Source organism: Epithele typhae (genome assembly GCF_022376455.1).
Source record: "Epithele typhae strain CBS 203.58 chromosome Unknown BXZ73scaffold_52, whole genome shotgun sequence".
NCBI lineage: Eukaryota > Fungi > Basidiomycota > Agaricomycetes > Polyporales > Epitheliaceae > Epithele > Epithele typhae.
Window position 1 is genome coordinate 216,516 of NW_025954243.1, and position 25,652 is coordinate 242,167.

Genomic DNA, 25,652 nt, shown 5'->3' on the forward strand with positions numbered 1-25,652 from the left:
AGCGCATTGCCTCCGTTTCAATCGCGGTTCGCGACCTTCCTCCGAAACTGCGCTGTCTGGTTCTGCGCGCGCGCGTGGGGGGGTGCCTCAAAACATGCAGTGTTAATTGGGAAAGACTTTATGTAAATACCAGGGCAAAGCTACATTCGAGTCCGCGCGCTCCCTTGTACATATACCAGTTGGGGGCAATCAAAACCCCATCGTCTACTACCAAGTACACGGCGCGTCCAAGTCGCTGGCATCCGCGAAGCTCACGGCTTCATGCACCTGCGTCCCATCCGCGAGCCATCCCCCGACGTGCGCGAAAACCCGCGCGCCGAGCTCTGCCGTCTGCGGGATGACGAATGACCAGGCGCCGCGCGAGACGACAATCCCGTCGCATCCGGTCTCCCTCATTCGCGCGGCGACGGCGGGGTCTCGGACGTCTTCGTGGCGCGCTCGTGTTCCCCGCTCACCCGCTCACGTAACGGCACTTCTCCGAGTAGATGTCTACAGGAGAACAAGTCAGCCACTGGATAAAACCAAAACTCAAAACATCTACTCACCGTCAAGATCGGACATACGAAACGCCTCGTTCTGCACGAGCTCCAGTGCCCGCTCCCCATCCTCGCGCCAGAGCTCGACCAGCGACCGCGACGCGTCGCCGTCGCCACGCTCGACGCGCCACCACTGTGTGGATCGTAAGCCCTCCAACTTGCGCCACCCGTCCGACACGCCCACGACGCGCAGTGTGGGGATGGCCGCGGCGAGCTTCCCGGGAAACGCGGCGAGCGCGCGGAGGCGTTGGCGCCCCGCCTCCCCTGGTTTCCGGTAGGACGATTCTGGATCCACCTCGAGATGGACGCAGACGAGCGGGAGCCACGCGAGCTCCGCCACGAGCGTGTCCTGGCGTGTGGACAATATCAGGTGAGCGAGGGGCGTGCTCGAAGCAGACGGAGCGCGACGTACCGAGGGCGCCCATGTCCGCGGCCACTGCTCGTCCTTCGTATTGCCATCGTCGAGGGAGTCTACATAGAGCACGAGCGCACGCAGGTGCGGCGCGGTTGCGGCGACCTCTTGCCAGAGGTTTCCAGTGGGGTCAGATCGCTTGTAGCCCCACATCGCTGATATTTCGAGGTGGAGGGAGTGCGGCATGAGCACGTCGAGGACGCGCCTGAGTCGGGACGTGGCTTCGCCGCTCTCGAGCGAGATACAGTCGTCCGTGAACAGCCATAACATGGCGAATCGAACGTGTGTCGCGCGCAAGGCTCGTCGTTCCAGCAACGAGACAATGGGGTCTCTGGTCTTAATGTGCAGAACCGTGAGGGAGAGTCGAGGGATCGGCGAGGGGCGCCATTTCGGTCGGGATTCGTGAGGGTCCCCTTGGCGAGGATAGTCGACACCAAGGTCCAGAGAGGTGACGTTGGGACAGAGATAGATGATGTCCGTCGCAGGTTCAGTGACTTTGTCGAGGGTGAGCTGCTGGATGGAGGTGAATGGCGGGTAGCTGGTGATATCGACCGCGCTGGTAGGCTTAAGGAACTCTAGAATGAGAGTATACAGGCGAGGGAAGGATGCGATAACGGGGAGGAGGGAGGGGAGGTCTGTTTTTCCTTTATATCCTAGACAGAGGGTTGTGAGATCGGGAGATGGGATGTTTTGGATCGTCGGCAGCATTTTGTCCTCGATCCACTTGCAAGAGAGTGTCCGGAGCTCGCGCAGTTCGGCGAGAGCCATAGAAAGACGCGGGTCGTCATAGAGGCGATACAGATAGGGTATTTTGAGGGAACGGATGTTCTTGGTTGCGAACAAGATGTCGGAGACCTGAGGTGCCTTGTCGTGGACATGGACCGCCATCTCACGGACATGATGAGCATTGGTGTAGATATTCTCATGCCACGGACAGGAGATGAAGAGACTGTTTGTTATCGAGACGGCTGTCCAGAGTCTTTGAGAGGAAATCGTGTGGGAGTGTTTGCAGGTGAGCGACAAAGCGCAGAGATCTCGCTTCTCGAGATAGGATAGGATGATGAGCAGAACATCGTCGTTGAGACGATCTAGGGGGGGTTCCATGGCTGGGACCTGGAAATGTATAAATGAGCACGTTTACAGAAGTAATGCCTGCAAGATAGAACTTTCCCTGAACAAGCAGATGTTGCCTGTGGACTCCTGTTTACTCCGTCGTGGTCGTACGTGACGTAGGAGCAACAGGCCTCGAGGCAGCGCCTGCGGCTTATCTCGGCGTCAACGTCGGCGTAGATCAGATTAGCAGCCGCTCATCTACTATTCTTCGGCGAGGAGTTGGCGAGGAGCCCCGCGAACACATCCCCGAAATATCCATGGGGCGAGTATCAAAAAGCCCACGGGCCTTCAGGCTCTGCTCGAGGACTGAAGTAAGTACTTGTGGGACGGTGAATTCGAAGGAATCATGCTCGTCCACTCCGCGGAGGATATCATTGGCAAAAAGGTGTAGGGCGCCGTCATCACCGTCCCCGGCTGGTTAAAACAGGCGCAGAAGGACGCCCTACTTACGGGCGTCACGGCGTGGAAACCCAATCACAGTGGGATGGTCGTTGAAGGATGCACGGTTGTTCTAGGCCACAAAGTAGTTTTGGGGGCAAAAGGACTTGAAGGCTTGTCGTTTCAAAAGGGGATCGGCTAGGGACTCTTCTGTATGTTCCTTGTTGACATCGACATGGACGTTGACGTCGAGTCGTCGAAGAATATTAGCGCCCAAATCAACAAGAGCGCTCTCTCTCTCTCTCTCGACTTCATCCGTTTCCCGCTTCCATCGCCTCCGTGATGGCTTGATTTTTCACCATCTACAGCACCTCCCAGCTCTTGTGTCTCTCTCACTTGCGCGTCACTGGCAGTCCAACACCACCTGCTCGGCGCGAAATCCATGACCGACTCCCTCAAATCCGCCACCTAAAACCTGCTGCAGCAACCCCAGACACGCTACCCTATTCCCCTACGCGCGCACGAAAACACGGATGCGTTCGAGGGGCATGTCGGCAGGATCACGCTGGAGACGCGGTTAGGGCACCGGAAGTGGTCATTGACCACGAAACCGTCAGTGTTAAGATCGACGTCCAGGCATCTCAGGCGCGGTGCGTCGTGCGACCCCTGCATCAACGTTTCCGCGAAAAACCCGGCACCCAGCGCAGCCGGGTAGATGTCCACGAGCGCGTCTGGGGATACCACGCGCAACAAATCAAGCAGCGGGCGAGTTGCGGCCTCAGGCTGGCGAGCAGGTATGGCAGAGGTACGCCAAGGTGAGCACTTCCGACCCGCACTCTCCGCACTACTTGTCCTCGCTCGGGTCGGAAGAGGTCTCCGTCGGCGCAACCGTCGAGTCAGCGTCCGTGTCAGCGGGCTCGGTCGTTGACTCGATGTTTTCCTCCCCTTCTCTCTCTCCCGCGGTGTCCATCCCCTAGCGTGTATCGAAGGTGTTCAGGACGCGTACAAGAGCCGCGCGATGCGCATGACCTCCTCCGTCTGGGAAACGACCAGCCTGCGGAGTGGTGCTCACCGCTGGTCTTCTGCATCTTCTTCGCCCGATTGCACTCCCCGTCCCCACCGCTACCAGTACTACCAGCGACAGCAGCCCCTCACAGCGCCCCTCAACGTGCGATGTGTGTACCTCTGTTCGTTGAAGAGGTATGAGAGGGGATACCGCGGCGCGAAATTGCGGGCGCCAGTGTCGTGAGCGACGAGAGACCGATCAGGCTCGGCGGAATAGACTCGTGCGGGAAGTCGCATAGTTGCGTTGGGACTTCGGTGTCCCGTGGGAGGTAGGGATGGTGCGCATGGGCGAGAGTTGGTGGGGCGTGCGGGGAGCGGAGCGCGTTCGGCCCCGAGGGGGCAGAGTCGCCCACTGTGATGAGGGAGAGGTTCGCCGGGCGGGGGAGGCTCACCAGGGTGTCTGCGAGGGGGGTCGCGTTGGAGTACGGGCTGGAAGCGATCGTGGATGAGTGACGCGCTGAGGCTGTGGGTGTGGCGGAGGAGGTCGGCGATGGGAGAGACGTGTCGGCGAACGCAAATCGCGTCTCTGCGTCCGAGCGCATGTTCAGTGCGGGGCCGATGTGGCATAAGGTGGTCGTGGAGGACTTCCCAAGAGATACACAGTGACCGGGCTGGTGGCATCGGAGCACGGATCGCGAGCTTGTAGAGAGTCGCGAGAGTGTATGAAGGAAACACGGTATGTCGATAGATAGAGAGCTCTAAACGGTCGAGTTGTATTACGGACATGTGTCATGTTCATCACCGTCAAGATTATTTCTGGAATCCAACACGCACCCGCGCGCCGTCACGCCGCCGTACTTCTCCACGAATTCGCCAAGCTCTTCTTGGAACACTGATAACACGACAAGGTGAGCGGGTATTGCGTTTAGACCTCTTGTATATCTCAACCATTCGGAACTGCAGACTACCCACAGCCACAATAAGGGCTTCCTCCTCAAGTATCCCTGCACGACGAAATGCCTCGCGTAATCCGCAATGCGTGTGGAAGTCCTCACTTTGCTCCCCGGAACTTGGAGCAGAGTGTATTTGCTACCGTTCTCCGTTTCCGGTGCGTCAAACTTTGGTTCGTATCAATAAACGGGTGCATACACCGCCTCAAAAGTCGAAGCTCAAGTCGTGATCTCACCTGCCAGCCCGAGAGGCCAGAAGGCTCGACGACTCTAGATAGAAGCCGCCAGCGACCACACAGCCCCAAGGCACGGCTCTCCTCGAGGCTCAGCACAGCCTCTCACTTGAAGTGCCGAAATCCAGCCCTCGGCGGGCGCGGGAACTCGACGGGCCTCTGGTGTCCACAAAAGGAGGACGTCTTTCCCCGCGCATGACACGCCCCCACCTGCCCAGTCGCCCGCCTTGCTTGCCTTGAGCCCTCCAGGGCGGATGCCCCTCACCTCCCTATGCCCGCAATCACCACGACCTTCGTCCGGCGGGATGCATCAGGCAAAAACGACTTGTCTCCAGAGTGCACCGGAGTCTCCAGAGTAGCCAGAGCAGCCTGAGACAAGTACCCTTTTATGGAGCATCCCGGAGCTTGGCAGGCGGCTCCCGCGTGCTCTGGAGTCTTGGCGCCAGCTTACCGAGTGCTCTGGAGTAGCTCCGAGCACCCTCTCCAGAGTACTCTGGAGCAGTCGCGAGTACATTTGCACCGGAGCAATTTATGGGGTCTGGTCATCCATATCACACATTCGTTGAACAGGCACGAAATATATTGATTGCTACCAAGTACTGAACACTGGTCACCTACAACACTAACGAGGTAACGACACATCTGACATGGTACTACCTCCTACCCACTCCCTGCAGGCCTCGCGGGTGGAAGAACGGCTCGAGCGCGCTGCACTCCATCTAACTCACCATGTGGACGTCCTGGTGACTACGAACCTTGTCTCAAGCTCGACGTACGCGTGCTCGCCGCCACCGCGCCTTGTGCAGGGCACACCCTCAGCTCCGTTGCGCCGAGCGATCCCCGCACCCCTAGCCCGGGGCACCTCTCCCTGGCCCCAACAACCACGACCTGCACGACGTTCAGGCGCAGCACAGCTCCATGTGCCGCATCGCCCGCGCCCTCCGCCCGGACCCAAACAGCACCCCGCTCACTGGCGATGCGTTCTTCGCACTCCAAGCTCCATCTCCGTGTCGCGCCCGACGACCGTGGACTGGCGCCTGCAGGCGATCTGGGACCGCTTCGGGCGCGGCGACGCGCACACGTTGGTGCGCACGTAGTCGTGCTCCTCGGGCTTGTGGCTGCATCGGGCATGGCCCAGCACTTGCTCCAACACCGTACGGAAATGACCGTGATGACGAGAGGCGCAGCGCCCATCTCCACTGTTGTGGGCCTAACCGGGTGTGACGTGCAACGGCAGCTCACCGGAGGAGCGCACGAAACTACGAGTTCCTATCTGTCAAAGACTGTCAGTGAGGGAGAGGGAGACGAGCGGGAGGAGACATACCTTATGGGCGTGGTGATGTTATTGTATGCGGACACAAGCAGAGGCCGACTGGGCCGGAGGGGATCATGGAGGTTGCACATGAATATGCAGGTGCAAAGGAAACGTGCAGAATTTGTACTTACATATGGAAAGAACACAGCCGCTTATCGTCGTCGAACAGGGAGGGTGGTGTCGGGCTAGGGCATCAAACAAATTGCGTGTCAGACGACAATGCGGGCTGGGAACACGGTAGCGGAGCATCAGAAGGGGGAAAGGCTCACCGTGTCAGTCTCTGCGCGTTAAATTATGCATGTCGCGCCATTGCATTCGTGTCGCCCCCGAGTGGCGTGGGAGACGCTTTCAGTCTCCGTTATAGAATAGTGTGTGCGGAGCGCTATGGAGATGGTGAGAATCGGGGTGGAGGGGTAGCTTGAGAGTCGAAAGGAAACGGGTTTTTAAAGACAGGCCTAGGCACATCGAAGACAATGCGTGGATAGAGACGGTGGAGATGTCGTGAATGGGAAGGCTGTGAGGGAGGCCGTCGAGAAAGGCGTGGTCGGGGGCGATAGCGACAGGCGGAGAGGAGTGGCGAGGTGGAGGAAAACAAGAAGAGATGTGTGCGCTGGCAACGCCGACGGCGCACACGCGGCCTGCGCTTGCCGTGGGAATCACCTTCCCCCGCCAACACAGATCTCGTCTCCCACCTCGCTCAGGCTGTCTACTTCGCTGCGCTCAAGATGTCCGTCTCTCCACGCCTGTCTCGCCGCGCTCAACGCGTACACCTCGCCACGACCAACACGCCTACTTCACTGCACTCAACGTGTTTGTCTGGCGCCCTCAACGCATTTGTCTCGCCACGACCAACACTGCAGTCTCGTCATGCTCGACGCGTCCACCCCGCCACACTCAACGTGTCTACCTTGCCGCGCTCAATGCGTCCATCTTGCCGCGCTCAATGCGTCCGTCTTGCCGCGCTCAATGTGTCTACTTTGCTGTGCTCGACGCCGTCTTTCACCTCACCACACTCCGAAACGCGACCACCTCGCACGCGTCCACTTCCCTGCGCCCGGGGTGCTTATTTGAACGTTACACATCCAGTATCTTCTATGTAATAGTACACTACTTCATGCAAATGCCGTTTCTAAATCGAGCACATTTACTATTTGCTCACGTCCGTCAAAGTTCCCGATGCGAAACACCCGAGCACCCGGAAGCTCCTGACCCCTGGCTGACACTATCGAAACATCCTGAGTGTCCAGCTGAAGCTCCTGAGATCCACCGTGCACCCAGCAGAACACTCAAGGCCAACTGAGCGGTCTGCAAGACTCTGAAGAACGCCAGAGTCTCCCACACTGCTCAGGCGCCCTCGAGGTCATCGGTGGTTGCTCCAGAGTGCTCCGGAGCCCTCCCGCGCATCACTCGGGGCACGTGAGTCTCCGCGAGTTCGGCCCGGCGCTCTCGTGCAAATGGTTTTTTCCTGATGTGGCTTCTCAAGTGGGCCCCCTCTCGGCACCACCCTCGGCGTCATCGGCGGTATACTAGTCGGGATCTGTTTGCTCTGGATGCTCTTCAGATGCGGCGCGCGCGCAAACTCTCGCGAACGTGCCACAGCGGAGGTAGAGCGCGCGCGCGCCGCGGCGGCCAGGAGGACATCGACGGCGCCGGCAGATGCGCCGACCAGGAGAACATCAGCGGCGCCAGCAGGAGTACTCATCGCGCCGCGACATTCAAGCGCGAACCCGAACGCGACGACCGGGTCTCAGGCCACCACCAACGGGTACGTGCCCATCCCGGTATCCGTCACCCGGCCCCCTATGGCGAATGCGCCGCAGGCAAGACGCACGGGCGTCCCGTTGCTGGCGGTGCACGCGGGAACACACCCCCACACACATGGGATGGGGGCAGGAATTGGGGGAGCGGGAGAGGCCCGAACGCACGAGGACGACTGCGCGACTTGTCGCCAGATCCGGGAGCTACAGCGGCAGCATGAGGCGTACCATGCGAATGTGAGTGTCGTCTTATCGGAGGGACGACTTGCGAGCCTTAGGGTTTTCGCTCTCCCAGGATGACGGCGTCGAGAGCCCAAGGGGCAGCGCACACGCGTCCGACTCCAACTGGCACTCGCCCGACCTTGACGGTCCCACGGTCGCCACCTTGCCGTCGCCTCGGCGCAACTCCGGGGGCGCCTTGTCTCCTGCGGACAGACTCTCGCACATCGCGAGTGTGGCGGCGGAGGCTTTTCCTGATGCTCCCCCACTGCCGCAATCTTCTTCGAGCACCGCTCCCCCACCGCGGCGTTCAACTCCGAGCGCCGTCTCGCCGCCGCCGCCATCCCAACCGGACGACGCTCCTCCAGCTTACACGCCAACTGCATCCCCATGAGCCACGACATCTTGCGGACTTTGCGGACTGTGTGCCCCGCTCGTTCAAGTAAATTACAACGGTGGGAAATTTCTCCCTTCGGTAACGTGTTAAGGCTGATGATTCAAGTTCGAAGCTCTGTGCTATATGGGCTCTACGATGTGCCGTCATAGCTAGTTGTTGCAACAACATCATACCCCTGCTGCCCCGAGGGCGTGTACGTGTGAGGACGCTTTCCCGGCCGCAGTGCATTGTCGAGTAGTCTAGCGTCTGTCGGCAAGGGCGTGTGACGTCCACCACCGAGTCAATTACCATTGCAAGCACGTCGAAGTACCGGCACCTGCAGAAGCTTGCGTACATTTGATCACGGCGCGTTCTCGCCGCAGGTAGTTGGGTGTTCCTTATCTTTGTTATCAGAGCGCCGGGGCTTGGGCCCATATAAAAGCAAGCCACCGTTCTCGAACAGCCCCCGGGCGCACACACGTGTTAGCAATGGAGGTACGTCTCACGGTGCAGGCTGCTACTTGAACAGCACTCTGAACCGTCCTAATACGCGCGTCGCCGTCCCAGATCCCGCTGATGTGATGCTAACTCCGGGAAGAGTCAACAAGGGGAGAGGGCTGAGGTCGAGTCCGCGTAGGCGTGAAGCGCGGGAAGTCGGTAGAGGGGACGAACACCGTGGGACAGGACGTCCGAGGGTGTCACGGAGGAGGAAGGGGACGGAGTGCGCGAACGCGGAGGAGAGGAGAGGAAGACGAGCAGAGAGACGATAGACGCGAGACGAGAGGGCGCGCACGGGCGCTACGACGGCGATAGACGATAGGCGATGGGCGACGGGCGATGGGCGACGGCGAAGGGCGATAGGCGACGAAGACGATACGGTAGAGGCGAGGTCGAATAGATACGAAGTCGAGGGGTGAGCACACAGCACACGCACGTAGATGCGAGGGAAAATGAACTGGATAGCAACCAGTGCGAGTCGAGTCTAAATACATGCAAATGCGGCCCGCGCGAGAGTGTGACTACGACCGAAACGAGCACCCGAAACCTGTCTACAAGTCTGAGTGTCATGGCGAGCGTCCGGAAGATAAGAGCAACAAGTGGCGGAGCGGGGCAACGAGTGTGGCTGACCATGGAGGCCGTGGAATGGGGGATACGAAGGGGCGAAAAGGGAGAAGAAACGTGTGTGGGTGTGTAGCTAACTATGAAGCGGAGCGATCGCGAGGGTCGGTGTGGTGTACCGTAGGGATGAGGGACGAGGATGCGCGGGACGAGGATGTATAGTGCGCGAGGGCGCGGATCTCGCGCGGGCGTCTGACGGACGCGTGCACGTACCAGCGGCGGTGGATGCACATCAGCGGTCCTGCTGATGCTCTCGGACTTGCCAGATGGACTTGCCGGCCGCGTTGTCGCCGCTGGCGCTTGAGCACCTTGCGCTGTGGGTGCCGCGGGCGCACGGCGAAGCAAGCTACGGCGCGGACGAGGAGGACGCGGGAGATGGACCGCACATGGCCCCGAGCTCGCTCAGGGCGCTGTGCCGGCCGCTCGCCGATGCGTTGCCGCGCCTGCGGTACCTCGCCCTCGCCGACGCAGAGGCACCCGTTGTTCTTCCGGACACGGATCCGTACTTCCAGGAGGCGGGTCTCTCTGCGCCCCGATATTCGTGGTTCCGGATCACGGATAGAGAGGGCAGTGTGCGGGAGATTGAGAAGATGTGGGCTGAAGATGGAGAGCGGGAAGCGGAGGAGTTTTTGGGTCTGTGTGATGTATCATGGGCATATCAGTTAACGTGGTTTGGCCCTGTAGCCACTACCTACTCTTGCGTGTCATACATACATACCAGAATGGGGAGAAGGACCCCTTACCGCTCTGGCCCCTTCCGGGGTCCCTGCTGGGCAACGTGACTGAGCAGGCGATGAGCTCCTAAATTGTACTTACATCTCTCTCTCTCGCACTGCTGCCAGTTGAACTCAGTTCAATATCCTCCTCCTCCTCCTCCTCCTCCTCTCTACCGTCTCCTATATGAAGACCTGGTAAAAACCCTGGCAATTCTCTTTCGCATCTTTTGGCCTCCCAAACGCATCCTATAGCCTATACACGCTCCTATAAGCCGTGAGTTGTTCATTCAAATTCACAGTCTGCCTGCTTAGATGATCACGACCTCGCAGATGACACAAAGAAGTGGAATTGTCGGGAACCTCTCCGTTCTGGATCACGACATCCTACACATCATCCTTTCATACCTTGACGGCAGCGACGCTTTGAAATTTTCTCTTACCTCAAAAGCAACACACGATCTAGGGATCCACCGCATCAGGCAAAAACACCTTGTCTCCAGAGTGCAACGGAGTCTCGAGAGTAGCCGGAGCAGCCTGAGACAAGTACCCTTTTATGGAGCATCTCAGAGCTCGGCGGGCGGCTCGCGCGTGCTCTGGAGTCTTGGCGCCAGCTCACCGAGTGCTCTGGAGTAGCTCCGAGCACCCTCTCCAGAGTACTCTGGAGCAGTCGCGAGTATGTTTGCACCAGTGCAAATCCTGGGGTCTGGTCATCCATATTGCACATTCATTGGACAGGCATAAAATATATTGATTTGACGGGCAAAACAGCGTGTACTACTGGTCGCCTACAACACTCCCGAGGTGACGAAACACCCTCCTACCCAGCTCCATTGCGCCCAGCGATCTCCGCACCCCCAGCCCACGACACCTCTCCCTGGCCCTGACAGCTACGACCCGCACGACGTTCAAGCGTAGCGTGGCTCCATGCACCGCATCGCCCGCACCCTCCGCCCACACCCAAACAGAATCCCGCTCACCGGCAACGCGTCCCTCGCGCCCCAAGCTCCATCTCCACGCGCGCGTAGTCGCGCTCCCCAGGCTTGTGCTCATGTTGGGTATGGCCTCCAACGCCGTATGGATATGACCATGATGATGAGAGACTGGGCGCACATCTTCACTGTTGCGGGCCTAACCAGGCGTAACGCGCAACGGTAGCTCACGGGAGGAGCGAGCAAGGCTACGAGTTCTCATCTATCAAAGACTGTCAGCGGGGGAGAGGGAGACGAGCGGGAGGAGACATACCTTATGAGCGCCGTGATGTTGTCGTATGCGGACGCAAGCAGACACAGACTGGGACGGAGGGGATCGCGGGGCTTGCCCATGAATATACAGGCGCAATACAAGAGCAAACAAGTAGAAATTGTACTTACGTACGAAAGGAACGCAGCTGCGTATCGTCGTCGAACAGGGAGGATGGTGTCGGGCGAGTGTGTAGTGCCACCCGCATGGACTTGGGCTGGGGCTTCAAGCAAATTGCGCGTCAGACGACAATGCGGGCTGGGAACGCGGCAGCAGAGCATCAGAAGGGGGAAAAGCTCACCGTGTCGGCCGCCGCAGCGCCAGAGCATGCACGTCGTGCCATGCATTTGTGTCGTCCCCCGAGTGGCGTGCGAGACGCCTTCAGTCTCCGTGATCGAATAGTGTGTGCGGAGCGCTATGGAAGTGGTGAGAATCGGGGTGAAGACAAAGCTCGAGAGTCGAAAGGAAATGGATTTTAAAGACAGGAACATCGAAGGGGGTGAATAGAAATGGCGGAGAGGTCGTGAATGAGAAGGTCGTGGGAGAGGCTGCCGAGAAAAGCGTGGCCGAGGGCGATAGCGACTGGGAAGTCAAGACAGCAGGGGCGCCGAGAGGAGTAGCGAAGAGGGGGAAAACAAGAAAAGACGCGTGCGCTGGCAACGCCGACGACGCACGCGCGGCCTGCGCTTGCCGTGGGAATCACCTTCTGTACACAGACCTCGTTGCCTGGCACCTCGCTGTCTACTTCGCCACGCTCAGCGTGTCCGTCTCGCCGCGCCTGTCTCACCGCGCTCCACGCGCCCACCTCGCCACACTCGACGTGTCTACCTCGCCGCACTCAACGCATCTGTCTTGTCGTTCTTTGTGCATCTACTTCGCTGCGCTCAACGCCGTCTCATTGTGCTCAACACGTCCATCTCACCGCGACCGACATGTTCACTTCGCCACACTCAACGCATCTACCTCGCACGCGTCCACTTTCCCGCGCCCGAGGTGCTTATTTAAACTTTACACACCCAGTATTTACTATGTAATAGTGCAATACTTGATGCAACTGCGGTTTCTCAGTCGAGCACATTTGGTCTCAAATAGCGCTGTGAACCGGAAAGGTAGCATCTCGCAGCCTAAGCATCCTATTATGTCACCAAACTATACTACTACGTGCTCGCGTCCGTCAAAGGTCCCGATGCGAAACACCCCAACACCCGAGCACCCAGGTCCCGGTCCCCGGAAGCTCCTGACCCCTGGCCAACACTCTCGAAACATCCTGAGTGTCCAGCCAAAGTTTTGAGATCCACCGTGCACCCTGTGAAACACTTGAGGCCAACTGAGCGGTCTGCAAGACTCTCAAGAACGCCAGAGTCTCCCGCGCCGCTCAGGTGTCCTCGAGGCCATCGGTGGTTGCTCCAGAGTGCTCCGGAGATCTCCCGCGCGTCGCTCGGGGCACGCGAGTCTCCGCGAGTTCGGGCCGGCGCTCCCGTTTCCTGATGCGGGTTGCCGCTTCTTTACGGTGCGGCAGAGTCATTCGGCTTCGCGGACTACATCGATACCTGCTGGATGAAAACACTGTAGGTGGTCGCGAAGTGCGGGCAAGAAACTTCAGAAGTCTCATCTTCGATATGAGTCACCAGGAAGTTGAAGAAGAGACGCAGGCAGTAAATCTCCTCGGAGACGTACTTCTTGCGGCGACAAACCTCCTGATCATTCGGGGAGGAGGACCAGACATCACTAAGGACTCCTGCAGTCTCAACGCTGCGCTACGGTCCCTGACTTCACTTCATGTCCTTCACCTCGAAAACGAGGTTGATCAGGCAGTGCTCGAGTCGGGACTCCTCCTTCCCCCCAGCATCAGAGTTTTCCACTTCAAAGTTTCCGACTTCGAGTTTAGGGCCCCTTTATCTCTTGCTCCTCTCCTTCGCGCCATATCTCTCCTCCCACATCTCCAAAACCTCTACATTTCCGGACACGAGTCCACAGAAGACGTCACATCCCAGCCGACCTTCCCCTCCATCCGCCACCTACACATCAACGGCACCAGAATCCCCTGCGCGGACATGCTCGTCGCCTCCTGCCCGAACATCGACTCTCTCGAAATCTTCTTCCTCCACCACGCCGACACCCCCCACCCGCGCGCCTGGCCCCGCCTGCGCACGCTCAGGGTACACACCGCCGAAGACCTGCCGCACGCCGCGGCGCCCGCCGCTCACTCCGACGTCCTCGACCTGTCCTGGCTCGATGTACGCACAGGGTGCAAGTACCCGGCGCGAACGACCCCGCCAGGCTTCGAGGGCGTGGTCGGGCGTGGGGCCGACGGCGAAAAGGAGGCCGACGTCTCGGCGGCGATGTACGCGCTGGTGCGCGCGGCGGCGCCCGTGCGGCTCGCGTGGACGGTGACCGTTGGTGACGTCGGTTTCGGCGGGGCGACGCTGTGGACGCGGCTCGCGCGCGAGGGGCAGAGTGTTACGGAAATTTGCCTTTTCCAGTAATCACGCAAGTCACGGTGTTAGTAAGCAGCGCGCGGCTCCGACGCCCAGCCACGAGGCTACCGCGCGCCGTACAAGAGCTCACTTGAGCGCCTCATGTACAACCGGGCCGTGGAGAGTGACCGCGCGCTCCTGCACGTTGCCTCTTGTGCCTGGAGCGTACCAGCGCCCTGACTACGTAGTTACTTCTTCCAGTATCGTACGCAGACGCCTCGCGCCTTTCGTGCGATTGCTCTTTGTATTTCCGTTGACTCTACACGACATGTGAGTGCAAGCAGGCGAGCTAACGCTGCAGCACGCGAATGCACGCGCGACTCACATTGACTCATGTACATCGTAGCTAGCGAATATAAAAGGGCCCGCTTCTGGAGGAGCAATCTCCAGAAGCTGTTTGGGCTTTCGTACCTCCAATCTCCCTCGCGAGTCTCGGCTGGTGCGCTATCTAATCTCGTAGATAGCCGCGCGCGCTAAGGCGTCTCATAAACAGCTTCTACCAAACCCCACACCTACTCAAAACCCCACTCGCCGCGGAATCAAGCGCGCGAATACACGAGTACGGTTCTACCACACCCCTACACCCTCACCGCTAACGCGACCTGCCTCCAGTGTCCGCGCGAAGCACTCCCTCTATCCTCCCACTCACCGACATCTTCGCCGACGAGTCGACTGCGACTCCACCGCGAGACCGCATCCGTCCCAACTTCCTCGACGACTATCCGCCACCCTACGAACCGGTAGCCAACTACCTCCACCACTTCCTTCACCTCGACCGCACCGCTTTCCCGCGCCCGTGCTACGAAGCGCTCGACCAACACGATCGCACGGTCCGTGGTTACCTCCGCCGCGTCAACACCAACTACGCGGAGTCCTGGGATCTCACCGGTGACTACTCAGACGTGCGCTACGGCCTGCAACGTTTCGAAGCCTACTACAACCTCCGCGAAGGTCTTCCGATCTTCTCTCCCGCGCACTACGAATCCCTCATCACCCGCACCTGTGTCCAGACGGACGAACCCATCGCGTACGGAACTCCCGCTGGAATTCTTCGTGATAAGCTTTCTGCTATCGACCTTGACACCACTACAGCCTACCGCGTGAGCGAGCACGATAGCTATTGGTTCGCAGCAGACTGCACTACGGTAGACGCCGCTCCCGGCACCGCCCCTGCTTACCAATACATCGAAGGAGGCCCCTGGACCCACGTGTTCTACCGCTTCGATTGGCTCCCTAACGGCCGCATTGTATTCACCTTATCCACTGAAGACAACGAGAGGAGACGTACTCGCGTAGCCACCTTTGACAACCTCGATCCCGGCGAGAACGCCTTACGTTTTAATTCTCTCACCCCCAACCTCCAATTCGGCCTCATCCTATACGTCCTACCCATTGGAGAGTACCTAGAGTACCTACGCACTCGCCACAGCCTCCACATCCTCCCACGCCTCGAGCGTCAGCTAGTGTTCCACGCCCTCTACTAGGTTCAGACAGTCGTGTAGACAGAACCTCGCCTAAACAATTCCCACGCGAAAAGCGCTCAGCCGTCTCTTCGCCGACTTGCCCGAATCACTCGACTCCTAGGCTCCGCAACAGTTCCTCAACGTGTCGCGACCACTCCGGTGCGAAGGGCGCTTTCACGCGCACAACGTCGAAGACGACTACGACGCGTACAGACCAGAGGGTACCAGGCAACTCCAACGTTGCGAACATAATCCCTGTCCCCGGCGCTACGACGATACCACCAGCGATATCCGCCGTTTCATCTCAGCGCGCTGGGCAGAGATCATCCCACCACAAGAGGAAGAAGTCGAAGAAAACTTCGAAGACCCCGACGAGACCGTTGTTGATCCCACCACAACACCTCCTTCCGAAACGCCCGACATTAGCGACACCACATCCGAACCTGATCAAGGCCCAGACGGAACTCCGCCACCAACTGTACCACCAACAACGACAACGATGGCGTCACAAATTGACCCCGCACAGTTCCAAGTCGTTGTCGACATCCTCCGACACCTCTCCGATCACGCCACTACCGCTGTACCTGTCCAAGTTAATGTTCCCCCAGTGACAGTAAACGCGACCAACACGTCTCCGGCATACTACCGGAAGAAGGAACCGGAACTGTTTGCAGGCGATAGAACCAAATACGTCAACTGGAGGAACGAGATGAAGCTCCTAACCCGAGGAGGTCCCATAGAAGACATTGTCGGATACGTGCTCTCATTCGTGCGCGGAACGAATGCCATAGAACAATGGAAGAACGCGTTCAGAACCACTCACGACGTCAACGGTCGCTGGGACTTCACCGACCATGAAGCTTTCTGGGATGCGATGGACGCAGTGTTTCTAGACAAGAATGCTAAGCGACGAGCGTTCCACGACCTCACGCTGTACCGACAGGGGACGACCAACGCAGTGGACTTCTTCATAGAATTCGAGCGCCTTGTGCTAGCGGCTGGACTATCCCTCACTGACGGAACAATCGTTGAGATGGTATTACAGAAGACACGCAAAGACCTCCTCAAGGACATCTACAGATCACACATTCGCCCCGCGACGTACCAGGAATGGAAGACCCGCATCACAGACCTGGACGAAGCAGACCGCGAGTTCGGACTTATGCAGCGCGACTCGCACGCGACCACCAGTACTGCGCGCGCGACGGTCAACACAAACTCACGCGCGAACCACAACGAAACACCACCAAGGCCCGCACCATCACGCCCGCTGTACGAACCTAGGACGGATCGACGCGAGCCAACCGGGGTTACCTACGGAGGAAAGGGACAACCTATGGACATCGACAGGCTGAACGCGCAAAAGTGCCGCAAGCCCGAGTGCGCCGCGCGCAAGGATCAAGCCGGCACGTGCGGATCACCCTGGCATATTCCGAACCGCCCGACGCAGACGCTGCGCGCGTGGGAATCCGTCGAGCGCTCGGAGTTTGTCGATGCTATACGCGCCTGGGTCTCCGAGGAGCCCGAAGACTTCCTGTCGCAGGGTTTTTCGTTTGGGACGGAGTTGCTGCACGACCCCGTTCCCCCCTCGTAATCAATTCCGTTCTCCCTCAATGTACTATAGCTACTAAGAATCGTTTCGCTTGCCTACCTGTATACGAAGTTCCGGACCTAGCGAACACTGTAGATTCCTCTGTTCCTTATGTACCTACCGAGAGAGCGTCTTCACCAGTGAAGCGCGGCAGACGGGAATCTGTACTTAATTCTCTCTCCAATACTACCAAAAAAAGAACGAAAACTCCGAGTGCAGCGGAACAAAACACACCCAACACTTTCGGCATCAACCGCATCGGACCCAAGCTTTTCAGCGTGGTCAGAGCGCTAGGTTCTAAGCGACAAATGGACATCCCGCTAGAGCTTGAGAATCCAGAAACCACCAAACGAACAAGTGTGCAGGCCCTACTAGACACCGGGTGTACAGGATCATGCATACACCGCGATCTGGTACGACGAGCTGGTTTAACCATGCGTGCCTATGACCGACCCATACCTGTACACAATGCGGACGGCACACCAAACATAGGTGGAAGTATAACCCACTACGTAGAAGTGTTCATCACAATCGGAAATCACCGAGAAATGATGCACTTACTGGTCACCGACCTAGGCAAGGCCGATCTATTCCTCGGACACGAATGGATCCAGCACCACAACCCACAGATCGACTGGCAAAAGAAGTCTGTGGAGTTCAGCCGCTGTCCCCACACTTGCGAACACGTTCTGGATGAAGGTGAACGCGTGTTCATGATGGACGTCCCTGCCTACTTGCATGCAAGAAGAGCTTCAGTAGCTATGGATATCGCCATTGAACAGAGCAAGAAACGCGCCCCCGCAACGTTTGAAGAAGTGGTTCCCGCACATTATCACGACTTCAAGGACGTGTTTGAAGACAGTACATTCAACACACTACCCGAGCGACGCCCATTACGATCACGCTATAGAACTCCTGCCTGACGCGAAACCATACTGTGGAAAGGTGTATCCAATGCCCCGACAACACCAACAAGCACTGGATGAGTTCTTGGATGAGAACCTGCGCACTGGACGAATTCGATCCTCTAAGTCACCATGGGGAGCACCTTTCTTCTTCGTAAAAAGAAGGATGGTAAGCTAAGACCGGTACAAGACTATCGCAAGTTGAACTCCATGACCAAAAAGAACAAGTACCCACTACCTCTCATGTCAGATATCTTTGATCGCCTCAAAGGAGCCAAGTACTACACCAAGCTCGACGTGCGATGGGGATACAATAATATCCGCATGAAAGATGGAGACGAGGAGAAGGCTGCGTTCATCACAAACCGAGGACTGTTTGAACCCACGGTTATGTTCTTCGGACTATCAAACTCTCCCTCAACCTTCCAAATGATGATGAACGACATCTTCCGCAACCTCATCTTGCAAGGCAAGGTCATTGTGTACCTAGACGACATTCTTATACTCTCGCAAGATCTTCACGAACACAGACGCGTTGTACGCAAAGTACTCAAGATCTTGCGAGACAACAAACTCACCTGCAAACCCGAGAAGTGCGAGTTTGAAGTACAAGAAACTGAATATCTAGGACACATCATAGCGCCAGGAATTATCAAGATGGACCCCGCCAAGGTAGCCGGTGTCACCGAGTGGCCAACTCCAACCTGCAAGAAACACGTACAAGGGTTTCTAGGATTCGCGAACTTCTACAGACGATTCATCAAAGACTTCTCGAAAGCAGCCGGACCCTTAAATCGCCTGACAGGCGACGTAGAGTGGCAATGGACACACGAAGAACAGAGCGCGTTTGAAGCTATCAAGAAACTGATTACGAGCGCACCTGTCCTCGCTGTCCCCAACGATTCAGATCCATTCAAGATCGAGTGCGACGCCTCAAACTACGCGCTAGGAGCCGAGTTATCGCAGAAGCAAGACGGGCAGTGGCGAACCATAGCCTTCCTATCGAGATCTCTGACAAGTGCAGAAAAGAACTACCAGATCTACGATCGTGAGATGCTGGCAGTAATACACGCACTTGACGAATGGAGGCACTTCCTACTTGGAGCCGCACATCCCGTAGAAGTTTGGACAGACCACAAGAACCTAGAATACTTCCGAAACCCTCAGCGCTTAAGTCCCCGACAAGTCCGGTGGCTACTTGCAATAGAAGAATACGATCTCGAACTCAGCCACCACCCAGGGAAGACCATGGGGAAGCCAGACGCATTATCACGACGACCCGATCACACTGCCGACAAGGAAGAAGTCGAGAACGAAGTACTGTTGAAACCACATCTATTCCGCAAGACTACAATAGATGGAACTACGAATATCATCACATCCGTGACAGACTTAATGTCTAAAATGGATGAAGATATACGTAACCGTGTGGGCATAAACGAAGACTACGTTCAGACCGAGGACGGCCTGATCTATAGGAGGGGGAAGCTTGTCATTCCTGATGACAAAGCGCTCCGCGGACGCATCATCGGCGCGCATCACGACTCTGTTAGCGCTGGCCATCCGGGCCGGAGCAAGACTCAAGATCTTGTGCAACGTTCATACTGGTGGCCAACGCTACGCAAGGACGTCGCAAAGTACATCATAGGGTGCACCACATGTCAACGAACGAAAATACGCACGCAAGCCAAGTCAGCCCCACTGCATCCGCACGAGATTCCTAGTCGAAACTGGGAATACATCTCTGTAGATCTGATCACGCACCTACCAAGATGCCTCGGCTTTGACTCCATATTCGTGTGTGTAGACATGAAGTCCAAGGACGTAATTGCAGTTCCATGCCTCGAAGCACTAGACTCAGAAGGATACGCAAACATCTTACTCAAGCACGTCTGGTCACAACATGGACTCCCACGCAAGATCACATCGGACCGAGGACCACAGTTCGTATCCAACTTCACGAAGAGCTTGTACCAAAAGTTAGGAATACAGGGAAACCCAAGTACGGCGTACCATCCACAAACAGATGGGCAAACTGAACGTATGAACCGGGAAATCAAGAACTACCTCCGCATCTTCATCAATCACCGACAAGACGACTGGGTCGACTGGCTACCGCTCGCGCTCTTTGCATATCGCAATCGACAACATTCTGCCACTAAGTTCTCCCCCTTCTACATGACACACGGCTTCCATCCGTACACTGGGGTAGAGACACACAAGCCGGCAAAGAGCGAATCAGCCGAACAGTTCAAAACACGCATGGATGATATTTCTGAAGCCGCTACAGAAAGCCTGAAGGCAGCACAGAAAATCATGAAGGAGAAATTCGACCGACACCGCAATCCCGCACGAGATTACCAAGAAGGAGATCTCGTGTGGTTGGAAGCGCTAAACATCACCACTGTGCGTCCAAACAAAAAGTTGGAGCACAAGCGCTACGGTCCCTTCAAAATCCTCGCAAAAGTCGGTGCAAGTGCATACAAGCTGAAGCTACCCAAGGCTCTCAGTGGTATCCACCCCGTGTTCAACGAAGATCTGCTTACCCCTGCATTCGCCCCCGAGTTCAACAACCAAGAGCGCTTAGAGACCATGGCGCCTGAAGGTGTCGACAAGCCCGAAGAGCCCGAGACCGTGGTAAACTCCAAGTTCGAGTCCGGTACTGTGCAATACCTCGTCAAGTGGAAAGACAAGCCCATCTCCGAGAACACCTGGGTCCCCCGTGGAAAGTTGTTCGATAAGTACAAGGATCTAATCGACGACTACCACAAGCATAATCCTACCGCCCCCCGACCTTTCCGTCTACTAGGACCACGCGCGCGTCTAGTTCAGATCACGGACCCTTTGGATCACGAATGGGATAAGTGGTCGCGCAAATGGGACAGATGGAAAGGAACGATGACTGTTCCGCTTCGCGTCTGGACTCTGGCCTGAATCGTGAGGACACGATGTTAGAGAGGGGGGTGATGTTACGGAAATTTGCCTTTTCCAGTAATCACGCAAGTCACGGTGTTAGTAAGCAGCGCGCGGCTCCGACGCCCAGCCACGAGGCTACCGCGCGCCGTACAAGAGCTCACTTGAGCGCCTCATGTACAACCGGGCCGTGGAGAGTGACCGCGCGCTCCTGCACGTTGCCTCTTGTGCCTGGAGCGTACCAGCGCCCTGACTACGTAGTTACTTCTTCCAGTATCGTACGCAGACGCCTCGCGCCTTTCGTGCGATTGCTCTTTGTATTTCCGTTGACTCTACACGACATGTGAGTGCAAGCAGGCGAGCTAACGCTGCAGCACGCGAATGCACGCGCGACTCACATTGACTCATGTACATCGTAGCTAGCGAATATAAAAGGGCCCGCTTCTGGAGGAGCAATCTCCAGAAGCTGTTTGGGCTTTCGTACCTCCAATCTCCCTCGCGAGTCTCGGCTGGTGCGCTATCTAATCTCGTAGATAGCCGCGCGCGCTAAGGCGTCTCACAGAGCCTGCGGTCGCTCGTGCTCAAGATAGAGAAGGAACAGTGGAAGCGCGACGACGACTGGCGGGAGCTGGTGAGCGTGTGGCGTGCACACTGGACGCCGACTTGGCTGACGGGTCCTGCAGACAGGGCTGCCGGACGCACTGGCCGCTCTGCCGGTGGAGCACCTCGCGCTGTGGGCGCCCGATCGGTACGAAGACGACGAAGTCGAGGAGCCAGTAGGGCCGGCACGCGCTCCAGGAATCCTGCGGGCGATCTGTCAGCCGCTTGCTGATGCTCTACCGCGTCTGCAGTACCTCTCTCTCTCCGATGCAGGGTTGCTTTCAGAGAGAGCGTATCCCACAGACCCGGTCTACGACTACTGTTGGGATCGATACGGTACCACGCTGGAGCCGGTGGATTGGTGCTGGTTCCGCGTTGTTGATAAAGATGGCACACGGACACTGGAGCATATCTGGAGCGATCACGGGAAACTCGCGGTAGAGAACATGTTGCGAGCTGCGCGGGGGTAAACCGGCCATGTAATACGTACATCAGACATTCAACGCGTTGCGCCACTTCGCACCGCCAACATCGCCCAGCACACGCTCCACCTCCGCGTACTCCAGGTTGAGGGCCACACGCCGCTCGTTCTCCGCCTTCCGCGCGACCACCGCCCCGTTCTCGCAGATCACCGCGTGCGACGCCAGGAGCGAGTCCAGCACCAACCAGAACTCGCTCGCACCAAGACGGCGCGAACAGTCGTCGTCCCCACTGTCCGTCGCGAGTAAGTTCTGCAAGAGCGTATGCTGGCGTTGCAGCTAATACTCCGGTGAATAAAGTCCACGGAATACACGAGACGACGTACCATGCCCCACTGTATTTCCTCCACGCCCTCCTTCCGCACGCACTTGACCAGCGCAGCGAGCATCACCCGCTCGTGGAACGATAGCTCACGCAGGTACGCCGCCGTCGGCGAGTTCTGCATCTCCTTGATCACCTCCTTCACGTCCTCCGTCCGCGCCGTGCGCCGTGCCGGTCGCACCAGCTCCGCCGCCCGCCGGCAGATGTCAAGCACCCGCCGCGCGTCCCCGCTGATCGATGCCACCTTCATCGACGCGAACTTGACCGCGTCGGGGGCGAGCACCGCGGGCGTGCCCGCAGGCAGGGAGGCCGCCGCCGCCGCCAGCCGCGCTTTGACTATTTGTTCCAGTTGAGGAGTGGTGTAGGGCTGGAAGTTGATGCGGATCATCCCTAGATGGGCGTCAACAGGCGTGAACGGAGAAGCGCAAATAAGACGTACCAAGACGACTGCGAACGCGACCTGTCATCACGCGTTCAGGCAGGTCCATGGTGTTGGCAACGGCGAGCACCACCATTTCGACCGGCCAGAGTCGGCCAGTTGAAGAAGTTGTACACCACGTCCTGCTTCGCCGTCATCAGTTGGTCTAATTCGTCCATCAGACGACGCTATGGATAGGTTAACGTGGTGGTCGCTGAAGAGGCTCAAAACACGCACCATGCGTGCCCTCCAGACGGTCCAACCCGATGTCCGCTCATAAAATGCCGCGAGAGGTGTCGCAGAGCCTCCTTCGACCCAATCTTCATGTGTCCCTCTTTCGCCGTATCATGACCATAAACCGCCTCCCAAGGAGACCATACGCGGCGGCTGGCTCAGGTATCTTCAGGCCGTTGATCTCGACGTACGAGAAAGGATTGGCTTCCTACGCCCACACATCAGGGCCCATTCGAAGCCGCCACCAAATTGCGTACTCACATTGCTCTCGCCATCCGCTTCAATTCCCTCACTACTGCATGCACCGTGGCAGTCTTCCCAGTCCCCGGCACACCAGAAATGTCTGTCTTGGCCTCAGCTCGCGCACCCCCACGAAACAAAAGGGAAACTCACAGATGCACCCGCCGCTTCCCTCCTCCAACAGCTCCTCCACTGCCCTCAACACTCGTCCATACTCCGTCTCCCGACACGGCAGCGCCCCCGGCCGTGCGGCGACGTGCAGCACATGCATCGCCCGCTCCCACCCGTCGCCCTCCAGTCCCCGCGCGAGCGCGAGCTCCAACGTTCCCTCCGCAGGCGGGGGCGGACGCACCGCCAGCGCCGTCTTCTTCCGCCGCTTGAGCGCCGCCTTTGAGTGTGGGGTCGGATGCGCGAGCGACGCCCGGTCGATCCGTGGTCGGCGCGGTGTCCGTGGCGTCTTTGGCGTGCGAGGAGTCCGTGGGCCGCGCCGCGTTTGCGACGTGAGGGTGTCCGCGGAGCATGGTCTTCGTCGGGACGTCGTTTTCGTCGCCTTCGTCGTAGAGGAGGAAGGGGCGCTTGGGAGCCCTGGTAGTCGTCTTCGGAGTTCGACGCCTCAGACTCGACGTCGGGCTCGGGTGGGGCCAGGCGACGACGCTTGCGTGGGTGACCGCGGTTCCGTCGAGGTGCATCGTCTTTGCTGCGGTGCAGAGGTTCCGGCGCGGGTTTCAGCGTCCAAGCGTCGTCATTCGGCCACGTCTCAGAGCTCGTCTGCACCGCAGACTCATGGAAGCCTTCCCAGTGGTGTTCGTAGTACAGACCCCGGGCGGTGTTCACGGCGAGACGGCAGAAGAAGAAGTCGTTCATCGCATCGTCCACGGGCTCTTTGATCACTGCAGAAGAGGAGGAAGAGACCGTGCAGCAGGAGATGATCGCGGATGAGGGCACGGTGTTCGTCATGTCGACGATGTAGAGCACCTCGTTCTAGAGGAGACATCGGCCAAGGACCCCGCAGAGAGATGAGAGAACGACGCACCTCGCAAAACTCTCGCTTCGCACGATGGGGAGGAAGTTCTCGCGGACGACAGAACCAATGGACACGTACGCGCAGGGGTGAATGCTCAGGGAATCCTCGCCCTCGACGTTCCATACGGCCACGATCACTCCGACGCTGGGGTATGGATACTTGCTGATCGTCTTCACGAGCACGGTGTCGCCCACGCTGAATATCGCGTCGTTATCGCCACTGGTGTCCTTGGGGAGGCTTTCCTTGCCGTACGTTCTTGTATTGGCACGGCGGGTGGTCTGGCGGGAGAATGAGGGGTAGAAGTGGGCTTTGCAGTTCTCCAAGGCGAGCTCTTCAGCGTCTTCGATCGCCAGGAGGTCCTCTGGGCAAGCAGGGCGAGAATATAGATGGACGGAGGGGATGACGTCGGAGTGGGATGTAGGGAGCCATGAGGAGACGGCAAAGCCTGGCTGTCCTGCTCCGCGTCGACCACTCCTGCGAGGGGTCTGCGGGGTATTCATGGAGAGCGGCCGTAGATGGAGTAGACGGCAGCGTGAAGCAAGATAGACAGAAAGGTCTCCAGGATGGCGGCGGAGATGGTGGTCGAGGTCAAGTCGCGAGACGCGCGCATCTGTGACTAATAGTGAGTGTCCGTGACCAGACGCGTTCGTGACGCGCCTGACTCAATGCTTACTGCAAGCACAATCAATCGCTGTTATATCCGTGTGACAGTTATACTATATCGGGCTGCGTCACGATGCGCACATGCATTTCCCGTGCGGAGAAAGGCAACCTTCCCGCCGCCGCCCGTCCAGGGACATTCCAGGGAAAGGCTACCTTTCCCTTGCATGTCAAATTCTGGTGTAGTGGTTGCAAAGGTTAACACTGGGCACACAACGACGGTGCGCACCAAAAATGGCAATATGCACGTCCTGTGGGCCGACTAGTCACACGGATATAACAGCGATTGGACATGAAATCTCGACAGACCAAGCACTGAACTTAAACTGAACATGCTAGAAACCCGTTCACGCAGTGTCTGGGTTCATTGATGGTCCACATCTTCTTCTCTTACGCGTGTACACGTGTGCGACAAGCATTGCCTACTGCGCTCGCTCCGTGACCTGAAATGCGGCTCATATGGTTTCGTTTGCGACTTTCGACAGATGCCCCGGTGACGCTTGACACATCCGAACCGCTTCGTTTGCGTGCGCAGACTCCAGAAAGACCATCCCGGCCGCGGCTTGGGAGTGTTCGCGCACGTTGATCAACTCGGCAGTGCGAGACACGGAACGATCATACGATCGTCTATTGGTCTTCACTCACACTTATAACGCACGCTACAAGTGCCCACACACAAGTCCATGTTGCGCTGCCGCGCCCAAGGATGATGTGGAGCAGCGTCAGGTACAACCCGGACGCTCAGGCATAAGTATGACATGGACTCCCACCACGTGGGGGTTGTGTGTTATGCCCCCCGTACCAACTCGAGAAGAGGCTCGAGGTACGCAGTACGCGGTGGTATGCACTATGGGCCCTCGGCGACTGCATCCCTGACTGACTCCTTTTTTCCCGCCTCGAAGGGCCTCAATCGCACCAATTTACAAGCGGGGCGTCAAGCGTCCCGCTGAGATCCATT

At 58.0% G+C, this 25,652-nt stretch overlaps 3 protein-coding genes across 3 annotated transcripts; 1 reads left to right on the forward strand and 2 right to left on the reverse strand.

Moving 5' to 3' along the window:
- Positions 1-451: 451 nt before the first annotated feature.
- Positions 452-2,052, reverse strand: BXZ73DRAFT_104535 (uncharacterized protein; the record flags this gene model as incomplete). The annotated part of the gene is made up of 4 exons (XM_048015929.1): positions 452-489; positions 546-669; positions 721-885; positions 949-2,052. 4 exons carry the CDS (start codon positions 2,050-2,052, stop codon positions 452-454), a joined length of 1,431 nt encoding a protein of 476 aa, XP_047874691.1.
- Positions 2,053-9,679: 7,627 nt separating this feature from the next.
- BXZ73DRAFT_104536 (uncharacterized protein) lies at positions 9,680-10,218 on the forward strand (the record flags this gene model as incomplete). Its single annotated transcript, XM_048015930.1, has 2 exons — positions 9,680-10,038; positions 10,098-10,218. The coding sequence occupies 2 exons, from the start codon at positions 9,680-9,682 to the stop codon at positions 10,216-10,218; spliced, it is 480 nt and encodes a 159-aa protein (XP_047874692.1).
- Positions 10,219-21,808: 11,590 nt separating this feature from the next.
- BXZ73DRAFT_91850 (P-loop containing nucleoside triphosphate hydrolase protein) lies at positions 21,809-24,534 on the reverse strand (the record flags this gene model as incomplete). The annotated part of the gene is made up of 12 exons (XM_048026139.1): positions 21,809-22,075; positions 22,123-22,508; positions 22,558-22,578; positions 22,640-22,724; positions 22,770-22,868; positions 22,889-22,978; positions 23,064-23,113; positions 23,164-23,534; positions 23,621-23,801; positions 23,829-23,991; positions 24,044-24,127; positions 24,151-24,534. 12 exons carry the CDS (start codon positions 24,532-24,534, stop codon positions 21,809-21,811), a joined length of 2,181 nt encoding a protein of 726 aa, XP_047874693.1.
- Between the last annotated feature and the right edge of the window lie 1,118 nt (positions 24,535-25,652).